Source organism: Heptranchias perlo, chromosome 13 (genome assembly GCF_035084215.1).
Source record: "Heptranchias perlo isolate sHepPer1 chromosome 13, sHepPer1.hap1, whole genome shotgun sequence".
In the NCBI taxonomy this organism is placed as follows: Eukaryota; Metazoa; Chordata; class Chondrichthyes; order Hexanchiformes; family Hexanchidae; genus Heptranchias; species Heptranchias perlo.
This window is the reverse complement of record NC_090337.1, coordinates 1,724,538-1,749,816: the sequence shown is the minus strand read 5'-3', so window position 1 is coordinate 1,749,816 and position 25,279 is coordinate 1,724,538. Positions and strand designations below refer to the sequence as shown.

The 25,279-nt window shown below is 47.4% G+C and overlaps 1 protein-coding gene across 17 annotated transcripts in view; it reads right to left on the bottom strand.

Annotated features, from left to right (window-relative positions):
- Positions 1 to 25,279, bottom strand: part of lpp (LIM domain containing preferred translocation partner in lipoma) — a 507,683-nt gene that overhangs the window by 301,892 nt on the left and 180,512 nt on the right. For 15 of the 17 annotated variants that reach the window (XR_010965395.1, XR_010965397.1, XR_010965396.1 and 12 more), the window contains one exon: positions 8,369 to 8,584. Coding sequence is in view for 12 of the 17 variants with exons in the window: in XM_067994824.1 (XP_067850925.1) it covers positions 8,369 to 8,573 (205 nt within the window). In the remaining 5 variants the exon portion in view is untranslated. Of the gene's footprint in view, positions 1 to 8,368; positions 8,585 to 13,089; positions 13,214 to 13,257; positions 13,324 to 25,279 lie in introns of those variants that run through there. The other 2 variants (XM_067994826.1, XM_067994835.1) reach the window with 2 other exon arrangements.

The window sequence follows — 25,279 nt, the reverse complement described above, 5'->3', positions numbered from 1 at the left end:
GCCCTGTTACCACTTCCTTAATAATGGATTCCAGCATTTTCCCGACGACTGATGTCAGGCTAACTGGCCTGTAGTTCCCTGTTTTCTCTCTCCCTCCTTTCTTGAACAGCGGGGTTACATTTGCTGCCTTCCAATCCCCGGGGACTGTTCCAGAATCTAGGGAACTTTGGATGATCAAAACCAACGCATCCACTGTCTCTGCGGCCACCTCTTTTCGAACCCGAGAATGTAAGCCATCAGGTCCAGGGCATTTATTGGCTTTTAGTCCCATTAGTTTCTCCAGTACTTTTTATCTACCGATATTAATTACTTTAAGTTCCTCACTCTCTTTAGCCCCTTGGTTCCCCACTATTTCAGGTATGTTTATTGTGTCTCCTGCTGTGGAGACAGATACAAAATATTTGTTTAACGTCTCTGCCATTTCCTGATTCCCCATTATAATTTCTCCTGTCTCAGCCTCTGAGGGACCAACGTTTACTTTTGCTACTCTCTTCCTTTTTACATACTTGTAGAAGCTCTTACAATCTGTTTTTATATTTCTTGCTAGTTTACTCTCATTCTATTTTTTCCCTTTTTTTCAATTTTTTGGTCATCCTTCGCTGGTTTCTGAAACTCTCCTCAGGCTTACTACTCTTCTTGGCAACATTATAAGCCTCTGCTTTTAATCTAATACGATCCTTAATTTCTTTAGTTCGCCACGGATGGATCACTTTTCCTGTGGAGTTTTTATTTGTCAATGGAATGTATGTTCGTTGAGAATTATGAAACATTTCTTTAAATGTTCACCATTGCTTATCTACCGTCATATCTTCTAATCTAATTTCCCAATCTACCTTAGCCAACTCGCCCCTCACACCTATTTAATTATCTAACATCTGGGGACTTGTGCCAAAATTGGGAGAGCTGTCCCACAGACTAGTCAAGCAACAGCCTGACATAGCCATACTCACAGAATCATATCTTTCAGCCAACGTCCCAGACTCTTCCATCACCATCCCTGGGTATGTCCTGTCCCACCGGCAGGACAGGCCCACCAGAGGTGGCTGTACAGTGATATACAGTCAGGAGGGAGTGGCCCTGGGAATCCTCAACATTGACTCTGGACCCCATGAAATCTCATGGCATCAGGTCGAACATGGGCAAGGAAACCTTCTGCTGATTACCACCTACCGCCCTTCCTCAGCTGATGAATCAGTCCTCCTCCATGTTGAGCACCACTTGGAGGAAGCACTGAGGGTAGTAAGGGCACAAAATGTACTCTGGGTGGGGGACTTCAATATCCATCACCAAGAGTGGCTCGGTAGCACCACTACTGACCGAGCTGGCCGAGTCCTGAAGGATATAGCTTCCAGACTGGGCCTGCGGCAGGTGGTGAGCGAACCAACATGAGGGAAAAACTTACTTGACCTCGTCCTCACCAATCTTCCTGTCGCAAATGCTTCTGTCCATGACAATATTGGTAGGAGTGACCACCGCACAGTCCTCGTGGAGACGCAGTCCTGTCTTCGCACTGAGGATACCATCCAACGTGTTGTGTGGCACTACCACCGTGCTAAATGGGATAGATTTAGAACAGATCTAGCAGCTCAAAACTGGGCATCCATGAGGCGCTGTGGGCCATCTGCAGCAGCAGAATTGTATTCCAGCACAATTTGTAACCTCATGGCCCGGCATATTCCTCATTCTACCATTACCAACAAGCCAGGGGATCAACCCTGGTTCAATGAGGAGTGTAGAAGAGCATGCCAGGAGCAGCACCAGGCATACCTAAAAATGAGGTGCCAACCTGGTGAAGCTACAACTCAGGACTACATGCATGCTAAACAGCGGAAGCAGCATGCTATAGACAGAGCTAAGCGATTCCACAACCAACGGATCAGATCAAAGCTCTGCAGTCCTGCCCATCCAGTCGTGAATGGTGATGGACAATTAAACAACTAACGAGAGGAGGAGGCTCTGTAAACATCCCCATCCTCAATGATGGCGGAGTCCAGCACGTAAGTGCAAAAGGCTGAAGCGTTTGCAACCATCTTCAGCCAGAAGTGCCAAGTGGATGATCCATCTCGGCCTCCTCCCGATATCCCCACCATCACAGAAGCCAGTCTTCAGCCAATTCGATTCACTCCACGTGATATCAAGAAACGGCTGAGTGCACTGGATACAGCAAAGGCTATGGGCCCCGACAACATCCCGGCTGTAGTGCTGAAGACTTGTGCTCCAGAACTAGCTGCGCCTCTAGCCAAGCTGTTCCAGTACAGCTACAACATTGGCATTTACCTGACAATGTAGAAGGTTGCTCAGTTATGTCCTGTCCACAAAAAACAGGACAAATCCAATCCGGCCAATCACCGCCCCATCAGTCTACTCTCAATCATCAGAAAAGTGATGGAAGGTGTCGTCGACAGTGCTATCAAGCGGCACTTACTCACCAATAACCTGCTCACCGATGCTCAGTTTGGGTTCCGCCAGGACCACTCGGCTCCAGACCTCATTACAGCCTTGGTCCAAACATGGACAAAAGAGCTGAATTTCAGAGGTGAGGTGAGAGTGACTGCCCTTGACATCAAGGCAGCATTTGACCGAGTGTGGCACCAAAGAGCCCTAGTAAAATTGAAGTCAATGGGAATCGGGGGGAAAACTCTCCAGTGGCTGGGGTCATACCTTGCACAAAGGAAGATGGTAGTGGTTGTTGGAGGCCAATCATCTCAGCCCCAGGACATTGCTGCAGGAGTTCCTCAAGGCAGTGTCCTAGGCCCAACCATCTTCAGATGCTTCATCAATGACCTTCCCTCCATCATAAGGTCAGAAATGGGGATGATCGATGATGATCGCACAGTGTTCAGTTCCATTCGCAACCCCTCAGATAATGAAGCAGTCCTTGCCCGCATGCAGCAAGACCTGGACAACATCCAGGGTTGGGCTGATAAGTGGCAAGTAACATTCGCGCCAGACAAGTGCCAGGCAATGACCATCTCCAAGAAGAGAGAGTCTAACCACCTCCCCTTGACATTCAACGGCATTACCATCGCCGAATCCCCACCATCAACATCCTGGGGGTCACCACTGACCAGAAGCTTAACGGGACCAGCCATATAAATACTGTGGCTATAAGAGCAGGTCAGAGGCTGGGTATTCTGTGGCGAGTGACTCACCTCCTGACTCCCCAAAGCCTTTCCACCATCTACAAGGCACAAGTCAGGAGTGTGATGGAATACTCTCCACTTGCCTGGATGAGTGCAGCTCCAACAACACTCAAGAAGCTCGACACCATCCAGGACAAAGCATCCGCTTGATTGGCACCCCATCCACCACCCTAAACATTCACTCCCTTCACCACCGGCACACTGTGGCTGCAGTGTGTACCATCCACAGGATGAACTGCAGCAACTTGCCAAGGCTTCTTCGACAGCACCTCCCAAACCCACGACCTCTACCACCTAGAAGGACAAGAGCAGCAGGCACATGGGAACAACACCACCTGCACGTTCCCCTCCAAGTCACACACCATCCCGACTTGGAAATATATCGCCGTTCCTTCATCGTCACTGGGTCAAAGTCCTGGAACTCCCTTCCTAACAGCACTGTGGGTGAACCTTCACCACACGGACTGCATCGGTTCAAGAAGGCGGCTCACCACCACCTTCTTATGGGCAATTAGGGATGGGCAATAAATGCTGGCCTCGCCAGCGATGCCCACATCCCGTGAACGAATAAAAAAAAAATTGGCTATATTTAAGTTTAAGATTCTAGTTTCGGACTTAAGTGCGTAACTCTCAAACTCACTGCGAAATTCTATTATATTATGATCACTCTTCCCCAGAGGATCCTTTACTAAAGAATTACTAATTAACCCTGTTCTAGTGTCCACAGCAATCACCTTGCCCACAGCCTCAGTATTCCCATGCATTCCGCAGCCAAACTCGGGTTCCTTCAATGGGACTAGCGGAAGCTGAAAGGCAGAGTACAATTTCTTCACTCACCTTCCTGTGGAGTGGGGGAGTGGGAGCAGGAAGAGCAGGGGGAGTGGGAGGAGTGAGATGAGCAGGAGGAGAGGGAGTGGAAGGAACGGGATGAGCGGGAGTGGGAACAGCGGCAGCGGGAGGAGAGGAAGTGGAAGGAACGGGAGGAGTGGGAGCGGGAAGAGTGGGAGGAGCGGAAGGATTGGCAGCAGGAAGTGAGGGAGGAGTGGGAGCGGGAGGAGTGGGAGCGGGAGGAGTGAGAATGGGAAGAGCGGGAGGAGTGGGAGCGGGAGGAGTGGGAGCGGGATGAGTGGAAGCAGTGGGAGTTGGAGGAGCGGATGCAGCAGAAGGAGTGAAATGAGCAGGAGCAGGAGCGGGAGTGGGAGAGGGAGGAGCAGGAGCGGGAGTGGGAGAGGGAGGAGCAGGAGCGGGAGGAATAGGTTGAGCGGGAGGAGCGGGAATGAAAATGGGATTTTCCTACATAAGTAAATCATTCTATATGAACGGAACTGGATAAATACTTGAAAAGGAAAACATTTAGAGGGCTATGGGGAAAGACTAATTGGATAGCTCTTTGAAAGAGCTGACACGGGCACGATGGGCCGAATGGCCTCCTTCTGTGCTGTACCATACTATGATTGTATGAATGCTGTGGCACATTTAAGAGCTGTGACGAGGTGCTGTACAAGGCATCAGTCTGAGTATTAGATCTTTGTAGAAAGGTTATAAATCCAAGAGTTGGACAATCCGAACACAGGCGACACATCTGTCACGGGAGGGCGGAACACCCATTCCAGTATAACCACTGTCCACAGCCATTTGAAGGGTTCACATTCAGTCAATGGAGCTTCTTAAATGTAACTTTGATTTTTTTCTAATGTTAGTCAAGAGCTAATGAAGCAATCGACTCTTTCCTTGGATTATCATATTACTGTTTGTGGGATCTTGCTGTGCGCAAATTGGCTGCCGCGTTTCCTACACTAAAACAGTGCCTGCACTTCAAAAGTACTTAATTGGCTGCAAAGCGCTTTGGGACGTCCCGAGGTCATGAAAGGCGCTGTATAAATGCAAGTTCTTGCTTTCGAATGCTGAAAACCTTCAGAAAGGATCCCACAGCCTGCACTGGTGTCAAACGTACAAACCATTTGATCCCAGTCATTTGCATCATTCGAGAACTAATCTCTGCGCGCTGGTTCTGACCTAGACCATTCGCTGCACCTTTTACATATAAACGGATTGATGCACTGATATCGCCTGGTGTTGCACAGAACTCATCGTTACTGTCACACGGGAACAGGAATACCAGGCTGCATTACCGAGCAACCATACTGCAATTGGTCGGTACGTTGCTCGGTGATAACCTGAAACCACCTACATTTAGTTCCGACAATCGCAACAGTGACATCGGAGTAAAAATAGGGATCATTTTAGAACTTTCCTGTGTGTAGGAGAGAGGGAGAGGGTGAAGGAGAGAGACGGGAAGGGAGATAGAGAGAGGGGGAGAAAGTAAGGGGCACGGGAAGAGAGAGCGAGGGACAGAAAAGGGGAGGGAGGGGGAGATTGGGGAGAGACAGAGGTTGAGAGAGGAAGGGGAAAGAGAGGGTGAGAGAAAGGGAGGGTAGGAGAAAGAGAGAGAGAAAGAAAGGGAGAGAGAGAAAAAGAGAGGGAGAGAGAGAAAAAAAAGAGAGGGAGGGAGAAGCAGCGAGAGGGAGAGGTTGAGGTAGAGAGAAGGGAAGGCAGGAGAGAGGGGAAGAGAAAGGGGAACCAGGAGCCAATGTAGATCAGCGAAGACTGAGAGCAGAGAGCAAGAGAGGTAAGGAGAGAGATGTAAGGAGAGAGATGGGGAAAAAGAGATGGATAAAGAGAAGCAGGCAGACTGACAAGAGACAGAGAGACAGACACAAGGAGAGAGAGAGATGGGGAAGAGAGTGCGGGAGGGGATGAGAAAGAGACGGAATGAAAGAGCGGGGAAAGTAGGCAGTGCAGCTTAATAAGGCCATAAAAAAGCAAACCAAGCACTGAGGATCATTTCGAGAGGGACAGAATTGAAAAGCAGAGAAGTTATGTTCAACTTGTATAGAACCTTGGTTGGCCCACACTTGGGCACTGTGAACAGTTCTGGTCTCCATATTGTAAAATGGATATAGAGGAACTGGAGAAGGTGCAAAAAAGATTTACAAGGATGATACCAGAACTGAGAGGTTATACATATCAGGAAAGGTTGAACAGGCTGAGGCTCTTTTCTTTAGAAAAGAGAAGACTGAGGGGTGACCTGATAGAGGTCTTTAAGATTATGAAAGGGTTTGATAAGGTAAATGTTGAGAAGATGTTTCCACTTGTGGGGGAGACCAGAACTAGGGGCCATAAATATAAGATAATACCTAATAAATCCAATAGGGAATTCAGGAGAAACTTATTTCCCCAGAGAGTGGTGGGAATGTGGAACTCTCTACCACAAGGAGTGGTTGAGGTGAATAGTGTAGATACATTTAAGGGGAAGCTCGATAAACACATGAGGGAGAAAGGAATAGAAGGATATGGTGATAGGGTGAGATGAAGTAGGGAGGGAGGAGGCTCGTGTATGCTCCACACGAGCCTCCTCCCTCCCTACTGTGCTGTAAATTCCATGTCATTCTATGCAAAACAGAAAGGGGAGAAAAAGGGGAAGGAGAGAGTTAGAGAAAGAGAGAGAATGGACAATGAGGGAGGAAAAAGAGAAAGAGAGGGGGAGTGTAAGAGATGGTCAGAGAGTTGGGGGATGAGGATGATTCTCTGAGTGTGGAACAGTTTCACACTGTATAGCAGGGTATTAATTTCACAAGTTTACTTTATGCTAAAACACCGGCTGATTGGGCACCAGGTACAGGAAATCAAGTCTAAAATCGTAGCACTGATTCGCATTTGTTCTCTCACTGGTCGGGGCTGTAATCACAGGGCTGAACGCGTCAACATGTCACACTCTGCATTTAAATACAGTCTGCTGGCGTTCAATTACATCTCGGGACTGTCAGAGATAATTAAATCTGTCCATTTGACTAACTAGTTTGTCTTCTGTGGCTAAATGAGCAAATTAGATCAGTGTTTGTTACATGAACACAGCCTGTGTTAAGAGCGGAGCTGTTGCGAGTGAGCTGACTGTATCCAGTCCCAATCAGCACAAGTTCAGCACACAAAGTAAAACAGGATTTGAAACTTCAAGTAGCACTGCCTGCAATGGCATTTAAAAATTCTTACATGTACACACAAAAATACACAAGGGCAAATTTGTACGTGGAATGTAACAACTAGTATTTTGTTTATCTTTTATTTTTGGTAAAATTTTTTAATATAATCAAACCACAACACACACAATAATGGAGGCCAGAGGTCAGTGACAGAGCCTTGTCTATTATCTAATATTAAACAGGAGTGTCCACTCATCTGTGTCCTGAGACAGACTGACACCGACAGAGACACAGATAGAGAGCGTGAGAGAAAGGGAGAGAGGGAGGGTGAGAGAAGGAGGGGGAGAGAGGGAGGGAGAAAGAAAGGGAGGGAGAGAGAGAGGGAGGGAGAGAGAGAGAGGAAGGGGCGAGGGAGAGAAGAGAGAGAGAGAGAATGATAGAGTGACACATAGAGACAGAGCAGAGTTATATAAATCTATAGATAGGGAAGGAGTACTGGAAAATTGGTGGAACTCGAAGTGGAGAAGGTTTCAGGCCCTGATGGATGTATCCTGGAAATGCTGGGGTAAGTCAGAGAGGGAATAGCAGAGGTTCTGACCACAATCTTTCAAACATCCTTTTGAAGACCTCCCAGTGCTTTGCTGGAGCAGCGGCTCTTTGTGTTAGCCGGGACAGTGAGTATTGGCAAGCTATTCTACCGTGGAGAGCATCACAACCGAGCAAAGTTCCTGCAGCGTGAGTCCAGAGAAGTCAGGTGAACAGAAAACCAAACTGAGCCAACACAAAGCATTAAATATACTGCACTGCAGCAACTTGCCAAGGCTTCTTCAACAGCACTTCCCAAACCCGCGACCTGTACCACCTAGAAGGATAAGGGCAGCAGGCACATGGGATCAACACCACCTGCACGTTCCCCTCCAAGTCACACACCATCCCGACTTGGAAATATATCACCGTTCCTTCATCGTCGCTGGGTCAAGATCCTGGAGCTCCCTTCCTAACAGCACTGTGGGAGAACCTTCACCACATGGACTGCAGCAGTTCAAGAAGGCGGCTCACCACCACCTTCTCAAGGGCAATTAAGGATGGGAAATAAATGCCAGCCTTGCCAATGACACCCATATCCCCTAAATGAAAGAAACACCTAACAGCTACCCTGTACTGACACCAGTGTTGTCTACTGTACTTGCATGTTTGTACTGGAGAGAGCAAAAGCAGTCAAGCCTTGAGTTCCGCTGAGCTTACCTTGTCCCAGGGGCTGCCCGTTCTGCTTGTAGGGATTGAACTTGGGTTTTGGGGCCACCACGGGTGCAAATTTCTTTGGGGTTTGTTGAGTGGACACGGAGATGCTGGGAGTGGCGATTGAAGTCATGGTCTCCACTCTGGCTGGAACATGTCCAGAGTCATCAGTGTCATTTGGCAGAAGCCAAGTTGGGTTGGACATGGACATGATTTATAAACCTACAAAACAAGGAAGAGTTAAATTAAGAAGTGTTTACTGTGAGGTGGTCACTGAATCTCAATGAAAATCTCACTGAGCACCAAACCTGTTACAGACAACATCACTAGTTAGATATGGATGGGTCAGGCCATTCAGCCCATCCTACCTAATCCATCCCCGCAAACCCGTCAGTCCCCTATTCAGAGCATCTCTTCGTGTCTTAAATGATTCCAGACATTTTGACTCCATTCCCCCAACCGGGATTCCATTCCTTGCAAGCGAAGAACTTTCCGAATCAGGTCCAAAGTTCCCTTTCCCCAGTTTGACCTTCAACCCACTCCTCCCATCAGTGTAGTTTAACTTGAAGGTAGCATTCCAGATGTACCTTCCCTATCCCTTTTACTAACGTGGACATCTGAAGGTTACATCTCTGTCCCCTCTTTTATTAATATGTCTCTCTGTATAAGACACATACAGACATGAGTGTATGTGAGTTGAGAGAGAGAGAGAGATAGAGGCACACATACCTATAAGCACAGAGAGGGACAGACAGGCACGTACTGGGATATGGTAGAGTAGTGGTTATGATACTACACAAACAACCCAGAGATGGTGAGTTCAAATCCCACCACGACAAGTTGTGAAACTGTATCCTATAAATGTAGTAATTCATTGGCTGACACCAGGAAAAATGACCATGATATTGTCGTAAAAATCCAACTAGTTCATTAATATCCTTCAGGGAATGGAAAATGGCTGCTCGTGACTCCAGTCCCTCTAAGGCGGCCTCACAAGCCACTGAGATGAAAAAACAATTGGCCCATCACCACATAAAGGCTACTGGCGATGGGCAATAAATTCAGCTCTAAGAGGGATTTCTCCCAGTTGCCTCACAATATCAATGAGAGAGGACTCTCATCAATTCACCAATGAGAGAGGACTCTCATCAATTCACCAATGAGAGAGGACTCTCATCAATTCACCAATGAGAGAGGACTCTCTTCAATTCACCAATGAGAGAGGACTCTCATCAATTCACCAATGAGAGAGGACTCTCATCAATTCACCAATGAGAGAGGACTCTCATCAATTCACCAATGAGAGAGGACTCTCATCAATTCACTAATGAGAGGAATCTCTTCAATTCACCAATGAGAGAGGAATCTCATCAATTCACCAATGAGAGAGGACTCTCATCAATTCACCAATGAGAGAGGACTCTCATCAATTCACCAATGAGAGAGGACTCTCATCAATTCACCAATGAGAGAGGACTCTCATCAATTCACCAATGAGAGAGGACTCTCTTCAATTCACCAATGAGAGAGGACTCTCATCAATTCACCAATGAGAGAGGACTCTCATCAATTCACTAATGAGAGGAATCTCTTCAATTCACCAATGAGAGAGGAATCTCATCAATTCACCAATGAGAGAGGACTCTCATCAATTCACCAATGAGAGAGGACTCTCATCAATTCACCAATGAGAGAGGACTCTCATCAATTCACCAATGAGAGAGGACTCTCTTCAATTCACCAATGAGAGAGGAATCTCATCAATTCACCAATGAGAGAGGACTCTCATCAATTCACCAATGAGAGAGGACTCTCATCAATTCACCAATGAGAGAGGACTCTCATCAATTCACCAATGAGAGAGGACTCTCTTCAATTCACCAATAAGAGGAATCTCATCAATTCACCAATGAGAGAGGAATCTCATCAATTCACCAATAAGAGGAATCTCTTCAATTCACCAATGAGAGAGGAATCTCATCAATTCACCAATGAGAGAGGACTCTCATCAATTCACCAATGAGAGAGGACTCTCATCAATTCACCAATGAGAGAGGACTCTCTTCAATTCACCAATGAGAGAGGAATCTCATCAATTCACCAATAAGAGGAATCTCATCAATTCACCAATGAGAGAGGAATCTCATCAATTCACCAATAAGAGGAATCTCTTCAATTCACCAATGAGAGAGGAATCTCATCAATTCACCAATGAGGAATCTTATCAATTCACCAATGAGAGAGGACTCTCATCAATTCACCAATGAGAGAGGACTCTCATCAATTCACCAATGAGAGAGGACTCTCTTCAATTCACCAATGAGAGAGGACTCTCATCAATTCACCAATGAGAGAGGACTCTCATCAATTCACTAATGAGAGGAATCTCTTCAATTCACCAATGAGAGAGGAATCTCATCAATTCACCAATGAGAGAGGACTCTCATCAATTCACCAATGAGAGAGGACTCTCATCAATTCACCAATGAGAGAGGACTCTCATCAATTCACCAATGAGAGAGGACTCTCTTCAATTCACCAATGAGAGAGGAATCTCATCAATTCACCAATGAGAGAGGACTCTCATCAATTCACCAATGAGAGAGGACTCTCATCAATTCACCAATGAGAGAGGACTCTCATCAATTCACCAATGAGAGAGGACTCTCTTCAATTCACCAATAAGAGGAATCTCATCAATTCACCAATGAGAGAGGAATCTCATCAATTCACCAATAAGAGGAATCTCTTCAATTCACCAATGAGAGAGGAATCTCATCAATTCACCAATGAGAGAGGACTCTCATCAATTCACCAATGAGAGAGGACTCTCATCAATTCACCAATGAGAGAGGACTCTCTTAAATTCACCAATGAGAGAGGAATATCATCAATTCACCAATAAGAGGAATCTCATCAATTCACCAATGAGAGAGGAATCTCATCAATTCACCAATAAGAGGAATCTCTTCAATTCACCAATGAGAGAGGAATCTCATCAATTCACCAATGAGGAATCTTATCAATTCACCAATGAGAGAGGACTCTCATCAATTCACCAATGAGAGAGGACTCTCTTCAATTCACCAATGAGAGAGGAATCTCATCAATTCACCAATAAGAGGAATCTAATCAATTCACCAATGAGAGAGGAATCTCATCAATTCACCAATGAGAGGAAGCTCATCAATTCACCAATGAGAGGAATCTCATCAATTCACCAATGAGAGGAGTCTCATCAATTCACCAATGAGAGGAATCTCATCAATTCACCAATGAAAGTGGAGTCTCATCAATTCACCAATGAGAGTGAAATCTCTTCAATTCACCAATGAGAGGAATCTCATCAATTCACCAATGAGAGTGGAGTCTCATCAATTCACCAATGAGAGTGGAGTCTCATCAATTCACCAATAAGATGAATCTCATGAATTCACCAATGAGAGTGGAGTCTCATCAATTCACCAATGAGTGTGGAGTCTCATCAATTCATCAATGAGAGGGGAATCTCATCAATTCACCAATGAGAGGGGAATCTCATCAATTCACCAATGAGAGGAATCTCATCAATTCATCAATGAGAGGAATCTCATCAATTCACCAATGAGAGGGGAATCTCATCAATTCACCAATGAGAGTGGAGTCTCATCAATTCATCAATGAGAGTGGAGTCTCATCAATTCACCAATGAGAGGAGTCTCATCAATTCACCAATGAGAGAGGACTCTCTTCAATTCACTAATGAGAGAGGAATCTCATCAATTCACCAATGAGAGGAATCTTCACCAACTTGTCGATGTCCCCCTGAAGTCTCCTACTATCCTCTTCACTATTCACTACATTGCCAAGTTTTGTATCATCCACAAACTTCAAAATTGTACCCCCTATACCCAAGTCCATGTCATTTTTCTATAACAAGAAAAGCAATGGTCCTAATACCGACCCCTGGGGGATCACACTGCAAACTTCTCTCCAATCAGAACACTACTCTCTGCCTCCTATCCCTTAGCCAATTACGTACCCAAGTTACCACCGACCCTTTAATTCCGAATAAGTCTCTTATGTGGAACTTTATCAAATCTTTTATTCTTTTTCTCAGTCTTATGATACTTAAAAAAATAGTCTGTGCTCAGTAAGGTGAGTGCTGTAAACGTTGGGAAACCGAACATTCACCGAATATAGACGCTCAGTTTTCAGAAAATCGTCAACAGCTTGTGCCCAATTTCACTCTCACAAAGATCTTATCCCCAGTGCTGAAAAATGCAATCTACCCACTCCCCCCACCCCGCAACTGTCACAGGAACAGGAGAAGGCTACTCAGCCCCTCGAGCCTGTTCTGCCTTTCAATTAGATTATGGCTGATCTGTACCTTACCTCCCTTGAGCTGCCTTTGTTCCATATCCCTTGATAATCTTATTTAACAAAAATCGATCAATCTCAGTCTTGAAAATTTCAATTGACCCCCAGCATCCACAGCCTATTCGGGGAGAGAGTTCCAGATTTCCACTCCCCTTTGTGAGAAGAAGTGCTTTCTGATTTCATTCCTGAATCTAATGGTGCTCCAAGCTCTAATTGTAAGATTATTCCCCCTTGTTCTGGATTCCCCCACCAGAGGAAATAGTTTCTCTCTATCTACCTGATCAAATCCTTTAATCATTTTAAACAGGTCGATTAGATCCCCCCTCAATCTTCTAAACTTGACGGAATACAAGTGAAGTTTATGCAACCTGTCCTCATAATTTAACCCTTTTAGCCCCGGTATCATCCTGGTGAATCTGCGCTGCGCCCCCTCCAAGGCCAATATATCCTTCCTGAGGTGCGGTGCCCAGAACTGAACGCAGTCTCCAGATGGGGTCTGACTGAGGCTCTGTACAACTGAAGCATCACTTCCTCACTTTTGTATTCCAGCCCCCTTGAGATAAAGGCCAACATTCCTGGGATCTGGTAGCAATAACAAAAGCCTAAAGATAAAACAAACAGGAGATGAGTATAAAGGTCAGACCAGGGTAAGGAGTAAAGAAAATATAAACGGTCAAGGAACAAATACAGTTATAAAACAGAAGTATAAAAGGATTGTTAAAAATAAAGTAAAAGGAACAATTATTAACGAATGAAATTGTCTGTACAGCAATGTGAACAGCGTCCAAAATAAAACAGAGGAATTGGAGGCAATAATCTGTAATGAGGAGCCAGATGTAATAGGAATAACTGGCAACTAAATATTGCAGGTTATAACCTAATCAGAAAGGATAGGGAAGAAGTGGGGGCTGGACCAGCTGCAATAATTAGGAAACATAACGGCAGTAGAGAAAAGGGACATAAATAACAGAAGGATAGAAACAGAATCCATATGGATTGAAATAAAAGGTAAGGGATCGATCAGCTGATAGGGATACACTACAGACCACCCAATAGTGGAAAGGAGGCGCAGGAAGAAATATATAAGAAAATATTTGAAATGAGTAAAGCACGTAGAATAATATCATGGGAGATTTTAACTACCCCCAAATAAACTAGCAGGAAGAGGTAGGTAAAGGGGTACAGGGGTAGGTAAAGGGGTACAGGGGTAGGTAAAGGGGTACAGGGGTAGGTAAAGGGGTACAGGGGTAGGTAAAGGGGTACAGGGGTAGGTAAAGGGGTACAGGGGTAGGTAAAGGGGTACAGGGGTAGGTAAAGGGGTACAGGGGTAGGTAAAGGGGATGGAGTTTGTACAATGTGTGCTGGACTCCTTTCTTACCCAGTGTGTAAAAAGCCCAACACGAGAGGAATCACTGCTGGATCCAGTATTGGGAAATGAACCGGAACAGATAAGAGAAGTGTGGGAGAACATCTAGGCAACAGCGATCACAACATAATAAGGTTTAAGATAAAGATTGAGAAGGACATAAGTAAGACAAAAGACCAAAGTAATAAATTGGAAAAAAAGCTGATTTTAAGGGGATGAGAACGGAACGAGGGAAAATAAACTAGAAAAATTTACTGACAAAGAAAGAGATAGAACAGCAGTGGGAAACATTTAAAATGGTGATCAATAGAGTCCAGGAGAAATATATTTCGCGAAAATGCAAGAACAAACCGGCCAGTAATGACACACCATGGATGAATAAAGAAATAAGGGTAAAATTGAAACTGAAGTAAAAGACATTCACTAAGTACGTAGACAACAAAGGAAAGGATGACAAACGGGAATACGAAGAGGTTAGAAAAGAAGTAAAAAAGACAATTAGGAAGGCAAAGAGAAACTACAAAATTAAATTATCAAGAAATATAAAAAGAAATAGTAAAGTATTCTACAGACACGTAAATAACAAAAGAAAAATCAGGATAGGGATCGAGCAAATAAGGGATACACACAATAAATTCACAGGTAATGACAGCGAAATCGCAGAAATAATAAATAATTACTTTGCCTCAGTATTTATCAGGGAGACTAACATGGTGGGCATGACATTAGAAGAGCAGATCAAAAAAGATATAAAAACATTTAAGATAGAAAGGGAGGGAGATAATAAACTAATCAAACTTTAGAGAGGATAAAACCCCTGGTCTGGATGGATTGCCTCCGTGAATATCAAAAGAAGTTAAGGAGGAAATAGCAGAGGCTCTGTTACACATATATAAAAATTCATTAGAAAAGGGAATAGTGTCAGAGGAGTGGCGGACAGCTAATGTGATTCCTATATTTAAAAAGGGAGATAGAACCATACCAGGGAACTATAGACCAGTTAGCTTAACTTCGGTGGTAGGAAAGATAATGGAATGTTTATTCAAAGGTGTAATAGAAAAACATCTAGAAATTGAAAATATAATAAAGAATAGTCAGCACGGATTTCAAAAGGGAAAGTCGTGCTTGACCAATCTCATTATAGAATTATAGAAAGGTTACAGCACGGAAGGAGGCCATTCGGCCCATCAAGTTACTGCTGGCTCTACGCAAGAGCAATCCAGCTAGTCCCACTCCCTCGCCCTATCCCCGTAGCTCTGCAAATGTTTTCCTTTCAAGTATTTATCCAGTTCCCTTTTGAAGGCCATGATTGAATCTGCCTCCACCACCCCCTCGGGCAGTGCATTCCAGATCATAACCACTCGCTGTGTAAAAAAGTTTTTCCTCATGTCACCTTTGGTTCTTTTGCCAATCACCTTAAATCTATGTCCTCTGGTTCTTGACCCTTCTTCCAGTGGGAACAGTTTCTCTCTACTTACTCTGTCTAGACCCTTCATGATTTTGAATACCTCTATCAAATCTCCTCACGACCTTCTCTGCTCTAAGAGAGCAACCTCAGCTTCTCCAGTCTACGCACAAAACTAAAGTCCCTCGTCCCTGGAATCATTCCAGTAAATCTCTTCTGCACCCTCTCTAAGGCCTTCACATCTTTCCTGAAGTGCGTTGCCCAGATCTGGACACAATACTCCAGTTGTGGCCAAGCCAGTGTTTTATAAAGGTTCATCATGACTTCCATACTTTTGTACTCTATGCCTCTATTTATAAAGCCCAGGATCCCGTATGCTTTTTTAACCACTTTCTCAACCTGCCCTGCCACCTTCAACAATTTGTGCACATATACCCCCAGATCTCTCTGTTCCTGCACCCCCTTTTAGAATTGTACCCTTTAGAATTGCCTCTGCTTGTTCTTCCTCCCGAAATATATCACTTCGCACTTCTCCATGTCAAATTTCATCCGCCCATTCCACCAGCCTGTCTATATCCTCTTGAAGTCTATCACTATCCTCCTCACTGTTTACTACACTTCAAAGTTTTGTGTCATCTGCAAATTTTGAAATTGTGCCCTGTACACCCAAGTCCGAGTCATTAATATATATCAAGAAAAGCAGTGGTCCCAGCACTGACCCCTGGGGAACACCACTGTACACCTCCCTCTAGTCCAAAAAACAACCGTTCACCACTACTCTCTGTTTCCTGTCATTTAGCCAATTCTGTATCCATGTTGCTACTGCCCCCTTTATTCCATGGGCCGCAATCTTGATGACAGGTCTATTGTGCGGCACTTTATCAAACACCTTTTGAAAGTCCATAAACACCACATCAACCGCATTGCCCTCATCAACCCTCTCTGTTACCTTATCAAAAAACTCAATCAAGCTGGTTAAACACGATTTGCCTTTAACAAATCCATGCTGGCTTTCCTATATCAATCCACACTTGTCCAAGTGACTGTTAATTCTGTTCCGGATTATCGTTTCTAAAAGTTTCCTCACCACCGAGGTTAAACTGACTGGCCTGTAGTTGCTGGGTTTATCCTTACACCCTTTTTTGAACAAGGGTGTAACATTTGCAATTCTCCAGTCCTCTGGCACCACCCCCGCATCTACGGATGTTTGGAAGATTATGGCCAGTACCTCCGTAATTTCCACCTTTGCTTCCCTCAGCAACTTAGGATGCATCCCATCCGGACCAGATGACATCTATTCTAGACTTTCTAGTACAGAATAAAGCTCTGTCTACACTGTCCCATCAAACACTCCCAGGGCAGGTACAGCACGGGTTAGATACAGAGTAAAGCTCCCTCTACACTGTCCCATCAAACACTCCCAGGGCAGGTACAGCACGGGTTAGATACAGAGTAAAGCTCCCTCTACACTGTCCCATCAAACACTCCCAGGGCAGGTACAGCACGGGTTAGATACAGAGTAAAGCTCCCTCTACACTGTCCCATCAAACACTCCCAGGGCAGGTACAGCACGGGTTAGATACAGAGTAAAGCTCCCTCTACACTGTCCCATCAGACACTCCCAGGGCAGGTACAGCACGGGTTAGATACAGAGTAAAGCTCCCTCTACACTGTCCCATCGATGTGCCTGAGCTCCACCCTCTCAGAAGCACTGAAGAGAATTCTGCTGAAATGCTGCTCGTTTGATCTAATCGAATAAAAGTATTGTTGAGCATCTGTGAGCAGGTCACAGATCGATGTGTGATTGTGTTGGTTATGGGGAGTTTGCGTATTTAACCTCTGTACTTTGAATCAATAGATCTTTAAATTGGCCTCTGATAATCACCTTCTCAAGTCATTGACTATAAATGACCAAAAATGTGGTGAGTCTCAGTCTGTATTGAGGAAACGTGGTGCCTTTCTGAGCTGGTGAAATGGCTACTGGGTACTGGGTGCTGGGTGCTGGGTACTGGGTGCTGGGTACTGGATACTGGGTGCTGGGTACTGGGTGCTGGGTACTGGGTGCTGGGTGCTGGGTACTGGGTGCTGGGTACTGGGTGCTGGAGTGGGAACTGTGCCACAGAGAGAGCGAGTCACACCTACAGGTGCTGGCACAGCAACACCTGATTATTTAGCTCTCAGTCAGTAAAGAACAAAGCCTTTATCACCTGGTAAAATTTACTGATCAGATTGTCCTGAATGGACTGAAACCTCAGGCACAATCTGGCTCCCACTTAACGTAGACTCGGATATCGAGTGTAGTGTGTAGAGTTAGCGGTGTGGGGAGAGGGGGGTGTGTGGGGAAAGGGGGGGTGTGGGGAGAGGGGATGGGGTTTGGGGAGAGGGGGTGGGGCGTGGGGAGAGGGGGTGGGGCGTGGGGAGAGGGGGTGGGGCGTGGGGAGAGGGGGTGGGGCGTGGGGAGAGGGGGTGGGGTTTGGGGAGAGGGGGTGGGGTGTCCGGGGAGGGGGGGTGCAGTGTCCGGGGAGGGGGTGCGGTGTCCGGGGAGGGGGTGGGGTGTGGGGAGAGGGGGTGCAGTGCGCGGGGAGGGGCTGCAGTGTCCGGGGAGGGGGTGCAGTGCGCGGGGAGGGGGTGGGGTGTCCGGGGAGGGGGGGTGCAGTGTCCGGGGAGGGGGTGCAGTGTCCGGGGAGGGGGTGCAGTGTCCGGGGAGGGGGTGGGGTGTGGGGAGAGGAGGTGCAGTGTCCGGGGAGGGGGTGCAGTGTCCGGGGAGGGGGTGCAGTGTCCGGGGAGGGGGTGCAGTGCGCGGGGAGGGGGTGGGGTGTCCGGGGAGGGGGGGCGCAGTGTCCGGGGAGGGGGTGCAGTGTCCGGGGAGGGGGTGCAGTGTCCGGGGAGGGGGTGGGGTGTGGGGAGAGGAGGTGCAGTGTCCGGGGAGGGGGTGCAGTGTCCGGGGAGGGGGTGGGGTGTGGGGAGAGGAGGTGCAGTGTCCGGGGAGGGGGTGCAGTGTCCGGGGAGGGGGTGCAGTGTCCGGGGAGGGGGTGCGCTGTCCGGGGAGGGAGTGGGGTGTGGGGAGAGGAGGTGCAGTGTCCGGGGAGGGGGTGCAGTGTCCGGGGAGGGGGTGCAGTGTCCGGGGAGGGGGTGGGGTGTGGGGAGAGGAGGTGCAGTGTCCGGGGAGGGGGTGCAGTGTCCGGGGAGGGGGTGCAGTGTCTGGGGAGGGGGTGCAGTGTCCGGGGGGGGGGGGCGGGGGTCCATGGGGAGGGTTTGTTTAACGTTGCTCTTTTGTTAGCAGTTTGATTTTGAGGTCACCCTGAATTCAGCAAGTTGCCAGAACGTGAACCCTAACAGGCTGCGTGAGGCCCTTGGGAGGAAACGTTGTGTTTGATCTCCTCTTGTACTCATGGACAGTCTGAGTGTGGATGTACATTTATGCCGGGGTTTGCTCCATAAAAGATGAGCAAGTTGACTGAACTATCTGGTTACACATATTCACCGGCCCCTGACCACCACCTGGACTGATAACCGGGTTGGTCAAATCTTGTCTTGCCGATTGAGGCGTGCGTTGAACGTTCCGTGCTACTATTCGAGGTAAAGTGTGGAATTCTCCCAGTGTCCTGGTCAATATCCCTCCCTCAATCAACACAACCAAGAGAAACAGGCTAATGGGTCATTCATCTCATTGGATAACTCTTTCAAAGAGCCGCCACACACACGATGGGCCGAATGGTCTCCTTTTGGGCTGGATGATTCCATAATCTCATTTGCTGTAACTTGCTGTAACTGAATTAGCTGCCGCATTAGACACTTCGAAAAGTAACTCACAGACTGTGAAGTGCTTTGGGACGTCCTAAGAATATGATTAAGCACTGGATAAATTAATGGGTTTCCGGGGAAGTGATGTGGTTCTGTTGCTGGACTAATAATCCAGAGTTCAAATCCCACCAGGGCAGTTTGAAAATTTGAATTCATTTTTTAAAATCTGAAAATAAAAAGCTGGTCTCAGTAAAAGTGACCATGAAACTGTCGGATTGTGGTAAAAACCCAACTGGTTCACTGATGTCCTTTAGGGAAGGAAACCTGCCGTCCTTACCCGGTCTGGGCCTATATGTGACTCCAGTCCCCACACCAATGTGGTTGAGTCTTAACTGACCGCTGAAGTGGCCCAGCAAACCCCTCAGTTGCATCAAAACTGCAACCAGTGGTTCAAGAAGGCCCAACACCACCTTCTCAGGGCAACTAGGGATGGGTGATAAATGCCAGCCTTGCCAGCAATGCCCACATCCTGAGAATTAAAAATAAATGCAAATTCAATTTTTCTTTCTTTCTGTATCCTGATAAACACTCACTGTCAAGAGTCACACATGAGCATTGGTCAGTTAGTGAAGTCTGACCAGCTCCTGAACTCCCAGCAAGAATCAAATGTCTTCAGGAAGCCTGAAAATTGGCGGAGAAAATTCTGGCCTTCTGTGTGAATCCGAGAACATTAGGCCATCAGCCTGAGGCTGGATTTGGGTGCAACATTATCCACCACTGGCTCGCACAGCTTGGCCTGTTCGTATCTGCAAGTTGCGTCTGGCAAAACAAAATCTCAAAGTCAGCAGTGCTTTCCATTGGACAGCGGGAATCACTGGGCTCAGAGGGACCAGTGCAGTCCGATGGGTCGGTCCCAACAAATGAAAAATACCAAACTATTTTAAATCTGACTGTACCAGCATCAACTAAAACCAGAAGTAAAAATACCCTCCCTCCAAACTGACCAAACTGTTTGCATTTCATCTTTCTTTAACTTCCTGCCTCTTACATTGTCCCACAGCTCTTCATCAACATCACAGCTTACTCCAGAGCAAGAGGGTGGGACAATCACACCTTAAGTGCCAACAGCAAGACCTCCAAAACATCGGAGTTTCGAGCGTACACAATACATTTTGTGCTCCTCTAGTTTTGCGGTGTGGGATTGGAAGAGGCTGCATCAATGTTACAGGAGCATAGGAACAGGAGGAGGCCGTTCAGCCCCTCGAGCCTGTTCCGCCATTCAATTAGATCATGGTCGATCTGTGCCTCAATTCCATTTACCCGCCTTTGCTCCATATCTCTTGATCCGCTTACCGAAAGAACATGTATCGATCTCACGGTCATCAAAATTTCATGGCTCTTCTTCAATCCAGCATCAAAATCTCGCATCAGCCTCCAAATAAAACCTCTCCAGTTACTAAATGTTCAAAGCCTAAGCATTTGGGCGTGACAGTAACTGTTCATTTCCTGATAACAGAACTTCAAAGCAGCACCAGTAAATCCACTGAGCCAATCTGCCGGCACTCTGAGATTGGCACGTAGCCTGTCTCAAAAGGAATTACATCTCTCTCCTCCTCTCCTAAATCAGGTGATTGATCCATGGAACATAGGTTCACACACAGCTGGCTGCCCCTTGCTGTCCGAGTGGCTACTCTTCATATACGAGCCAAGGCAGTGAGTGTGAGGAGGCTACTTGGGCATGGGGTGCATCACATCCGAGTTCTGTCGCACCCTCGCACTTTTCAGCAGGAGTCATAGAATCTTACTGCACAGGAGGCCATTCGGCCCATTGTGTCTGTGCCAGCTCTTTGAAACAGCGATCCAATTAGTCCCGCTCCGCTGCTCTTTCTCCGTAGCCCTGCAAATTTCTCCTTTTTAATTCCCTTTTGAAAGTTACCATTGAATCTGCCTCCACCACCCTTTCAGGCAGTGCGTTCCACTGGCACTGAATTAAAATCAGCAACAGAAACCATGTCCAATTTATCCCTGCCTAGCCCAGGGGCACTGAGGGTAACGACCGGCCTTCCACGCCCACTCGAGTTACAATCAATTAACTCAACAACAGATCACAGATGGAACCTGGAATCTTTCTCTTCAGTTTGACTTCACAGCACATAGGGCAGCACATCTATACTTTGATATATATTAATGACCTGGTCTTGGGTATGGAGGGCATCATTTCAAAGTTTGCAGCCAGCACGAAACTCGGAAATGTAGTAAACAGTGAGGAGGATAGTAACAGACTTCAGGAGGATAGAGACAGACTGGTGAAATGGGCAGACACACGGCAGATGAAATTTAACGCAGAGAAGTATGAAGTGATGCATTTTGGTAGGAAGAATGAGGAGAGGCAATATAAACTAAATGGTACAATTTTAAAGGGGGTGCAGGTACAGAGAGACCTGGGGGTGAATGTACACAAATCTTTGAAGGTTGCAGCACAAGTTGAGAAGGCCGTTAAAAAAGCATATGGGATCCTGGACTTTATTAACAGAGGCACAGAGTGTAAAAGCAAGGAAGTGATGCTAAACCTTCATAAAAATACTGGTTAGGCCTCAGCTGGAGTATTGTATTCAATTCTGGGCACCACACTTTAGGAAGGATGTGAAGGCCTTGGAGAGGGTGCAGAGGAGATTTACGAGAATGGTTCCAGGGATGAGGGACTTCAGTTATGTGGAGAGACCGGAGAAGCTGGGATTGTTCTCCTTAGAGCAGAGAACGTTAAGGAGAGATTTAGTAGACGTGTTCAAAATCATGAAAGGTTTTGATAGAGTAAATGAGAAAAAATGTTTCCACTGCCTGCACAGGCATGATGGGCCGAATGGTCTCCTTCTGTGCTGTAAGATTCTATGATGTACCCAATGAGCCCCTTGGCAAGCCACCTTTTGTTTGAAATTCCAGACATGCGTTTGAGAACTCCAGTGCAGTACCGAGGGAGCGCTGCACTGTCGGAGAGTCAGTACCGAGGGAGTGCTGCACTGTCGGAGAGTCAGTACCGAGGGAGTGCTGCACTGTCGGAGGGTCAGTACTGAGGGAGCGCTGCACTGTCGGAGGCGCAGAACTGAGGGAGTGCTGCACTGTCGGAGGGTCAGTACTGAGGGAGTGCTGCACTATCGGAGGGTCAGTACTGAGGGAGTGCTGCACTGTCGGAGGCGCAGAACTGAGGGAGTGCTGCACTGTCGGAGAGTCAGTACCGAGGGAGTGCTGCACTGTCGGAGGGTCAGTACTGAGGGAGCGCTGCACTGTCGGAGGCGCAGAACTGAGGGAGTGCTGCACTTTCGGAGGGTCAGTACTGAGGGAGTGCTGCACTGTCGGAGGGTCAGTACTGAGGGAGTGCTGCACTGTCGGAGGGTCAGTACCGAGGGAGTGCTGCACTGTCGGAGGGTCAGTACCGAGGGAGTGCTGCACTGTCGGAGGGTCAGTACTGAGGGAGCGCTGCACTGTCGGAGGGTCAGTATTGAGGGAGCGCTGCACTGTCGGAGGGTCAATACTGAGGGAGCGTTGCACTGTCGGAGGGTCAGTACTGAGGGAGTGCTGCACTGTCGGAGGGTCAGTACAGAGGGAGTGCTGCACTGTCGGAGGGTCAGTACCGAGGGAGTGCTGCACTGTCGGAGGGTCAGTACCGAGGGAGTGCTGCACTGTCGGAGGGTCAGTACCGAGGGAGTGCTGCACTGTCGGAGGGTCAGTACCGAGGGAGTGCTGCACTGTCGGAGGGTCAGTACCGAGGGAGTGCTGCACTGTCGGAGGGTCAGTACCGAGGGAGCGCTGCACTGTCGGAGGGTCAGTACTGAGGGAGCGCTGCACTGTCGGAGGCGCAGAACTGAGGAAGTGCTGCACTGTCGGAGGGTCAGTACTGAGGGAGTGCTGCACTGTCGGAGGGTCAGTACTGAGGGAGTGCTGCACTGTTGGAGGGGCAATATTACACAAGAACATAAGAAATAGGAGCAGGAGTAGGACAATCGGCCCCTCAAGCCTGCTCCGCCATTCAATAAGATCATGGCTGATTTGATCCTAACCTCAAATCTAAATTCATGACCAATTTCCTGCCCGCTCCCCGTAACCCCTAATTCCCTTTACTTCTCGGAAACTGTCTATTTCTGTTTTAAATTTATTTAATGATGTAGCTTCCACAGCTTCCTGGGGCAGCAAATTCCACAGACCAACTACCCTCTGAGTGAAGAAGTTTCTCCTCATCTCAGTTTTGAAAGAGCAGCCCCTTATTCTAAGATTATGCCCCCTAGTTCTAGTTTCACCCATCCTTGGGAACATCCTTACCGCATCCACCCGATCAAGCCCCTTCACAATCTTGTATGTTTCAATAAGATCGCCTCTCATTCTTCTGAACTCCAATGAGTAGAGTCCCAATCTACTCAACCTCTCCTCATATGTCCACCCCCTCATCCCCGGGATTAACCGAGTGAACCTTCTTTGTACTGCCTCGAGAGCAAGTATGTCTTTTCTTAAGTATGGACACCAAAACTGTATGCAGTATTCCAGGTGCGGTCTCACCAATACCTTATATAACTGCAGCAATACCTCCCTGTTTTTATATTCTATCCCCCTAGCAATAAAAGCCAACATTCCATTGGCTTTCTTGATTACCTGCTGCACCTGCATACCAACTTTTTGATTTTCTTGCACTAGGACCCCCAGATCCCTTTGTACTGCAGTACTTTCTAGTTTCTCACAATTAAGATAATAACTTGCTCTCTGATTTTTCCTGCCAAAGTGCATAACCTCACATTTTCCAACATTGTATTGCATCTGCCAAATCTCCGCCCACTCACCCAGCCTGTCTATATCCCCTTGTAGGTTTTTTATGTCCTCCTCACTCTCTACTTTCCCTCCCATCTTTGTATCAACTGCAATCTTTGATATGTTACACTCGGTCCCCTCCTCCAAATCGTTAATATAGATTGTAAAGAGTTGGGGACCCAGCACCGACCCCTGCGGAACACCACTGGCTACTGGTTGCCAGTCCGAGAATGAACCATTTATCCCAACTCTCTGCTTCCTGTTAGATAACCAATCCTCCACCCATGCCAGAATATTACCCCCAGTCCAGTGATTCTTTATCTTGAGCAATAATCTTTTATGTGGCACCTTGTTGAATGCCTTCTGGAAGTCTAAATACACTACGTCCACTGGTTCCCCTTTATCCACCCTGTATGTTATGTCCTCAAAGAACTCAAGCAAATTTGTCAGACATGACTTCCCCTTCGTAAAGCCATGCTGACTTTGTCCTATTAAATTATGTTTATCCAAATGTTCCGCTACTGTCTCCTTAATAATAGATTCCAAAATTATACCCACCACAGATGTTAGGCTAGTATTGAGGAAGCGCTGCACTGTCAGAGGGCCAGTACTGAGGGAGCGCTGCACTGTCGGAGGGGCAGCACTGAGGGAGCGCTGCACTGTCGGAGGGGCAGCACTGAGGGAGCGTTGCACTGTCGGAGGGGCAGTACTGAGGGAGCGCTGCACTGTCAGAGGGCCAGTACTGAGGGAGCGCTGCACTGTCGGAGGGGCAGCACTGAGGGAGCGCTGCACTGTCGGAGGGTCAGTACTGAGGGAGCGCTGCACTGTCAGAGGGCCAGTACTGAGGGAGCGCTGCACTGTCGGAGGGGCAGCACTGAGGGAGCGCTGCACTGTCGGAGGGTCAGTACTGAGGGAGCGCTGCACTGTCGGAGGGGCAGCACTGAGGGAGCGTTGCACTGTCGGAGGGGCAGTACTGAGGGAGCGCTGCACTGTCAGAGGGCCAGTACTGAGGGAGCGCTGCACTGTCGGAGGGGCAGCACTGAGGGAGCGCTGCACTGTCAGAGGGCCAGTACTGAGGGAGCGCTGCACTGTCGGAGGGGCAGCACTGAGGGAGCGCTGCACTGTCGGAGGGGCAGCACTGAGGGAGCGCTGCATTGGTGTGTGGACAATCAGGATTAGGCTCGACTGATAACCAATTTAGGTGGTCCAGTCTCCACAAGGTCCTAGAATGAGAACCTGGAACCAGCAT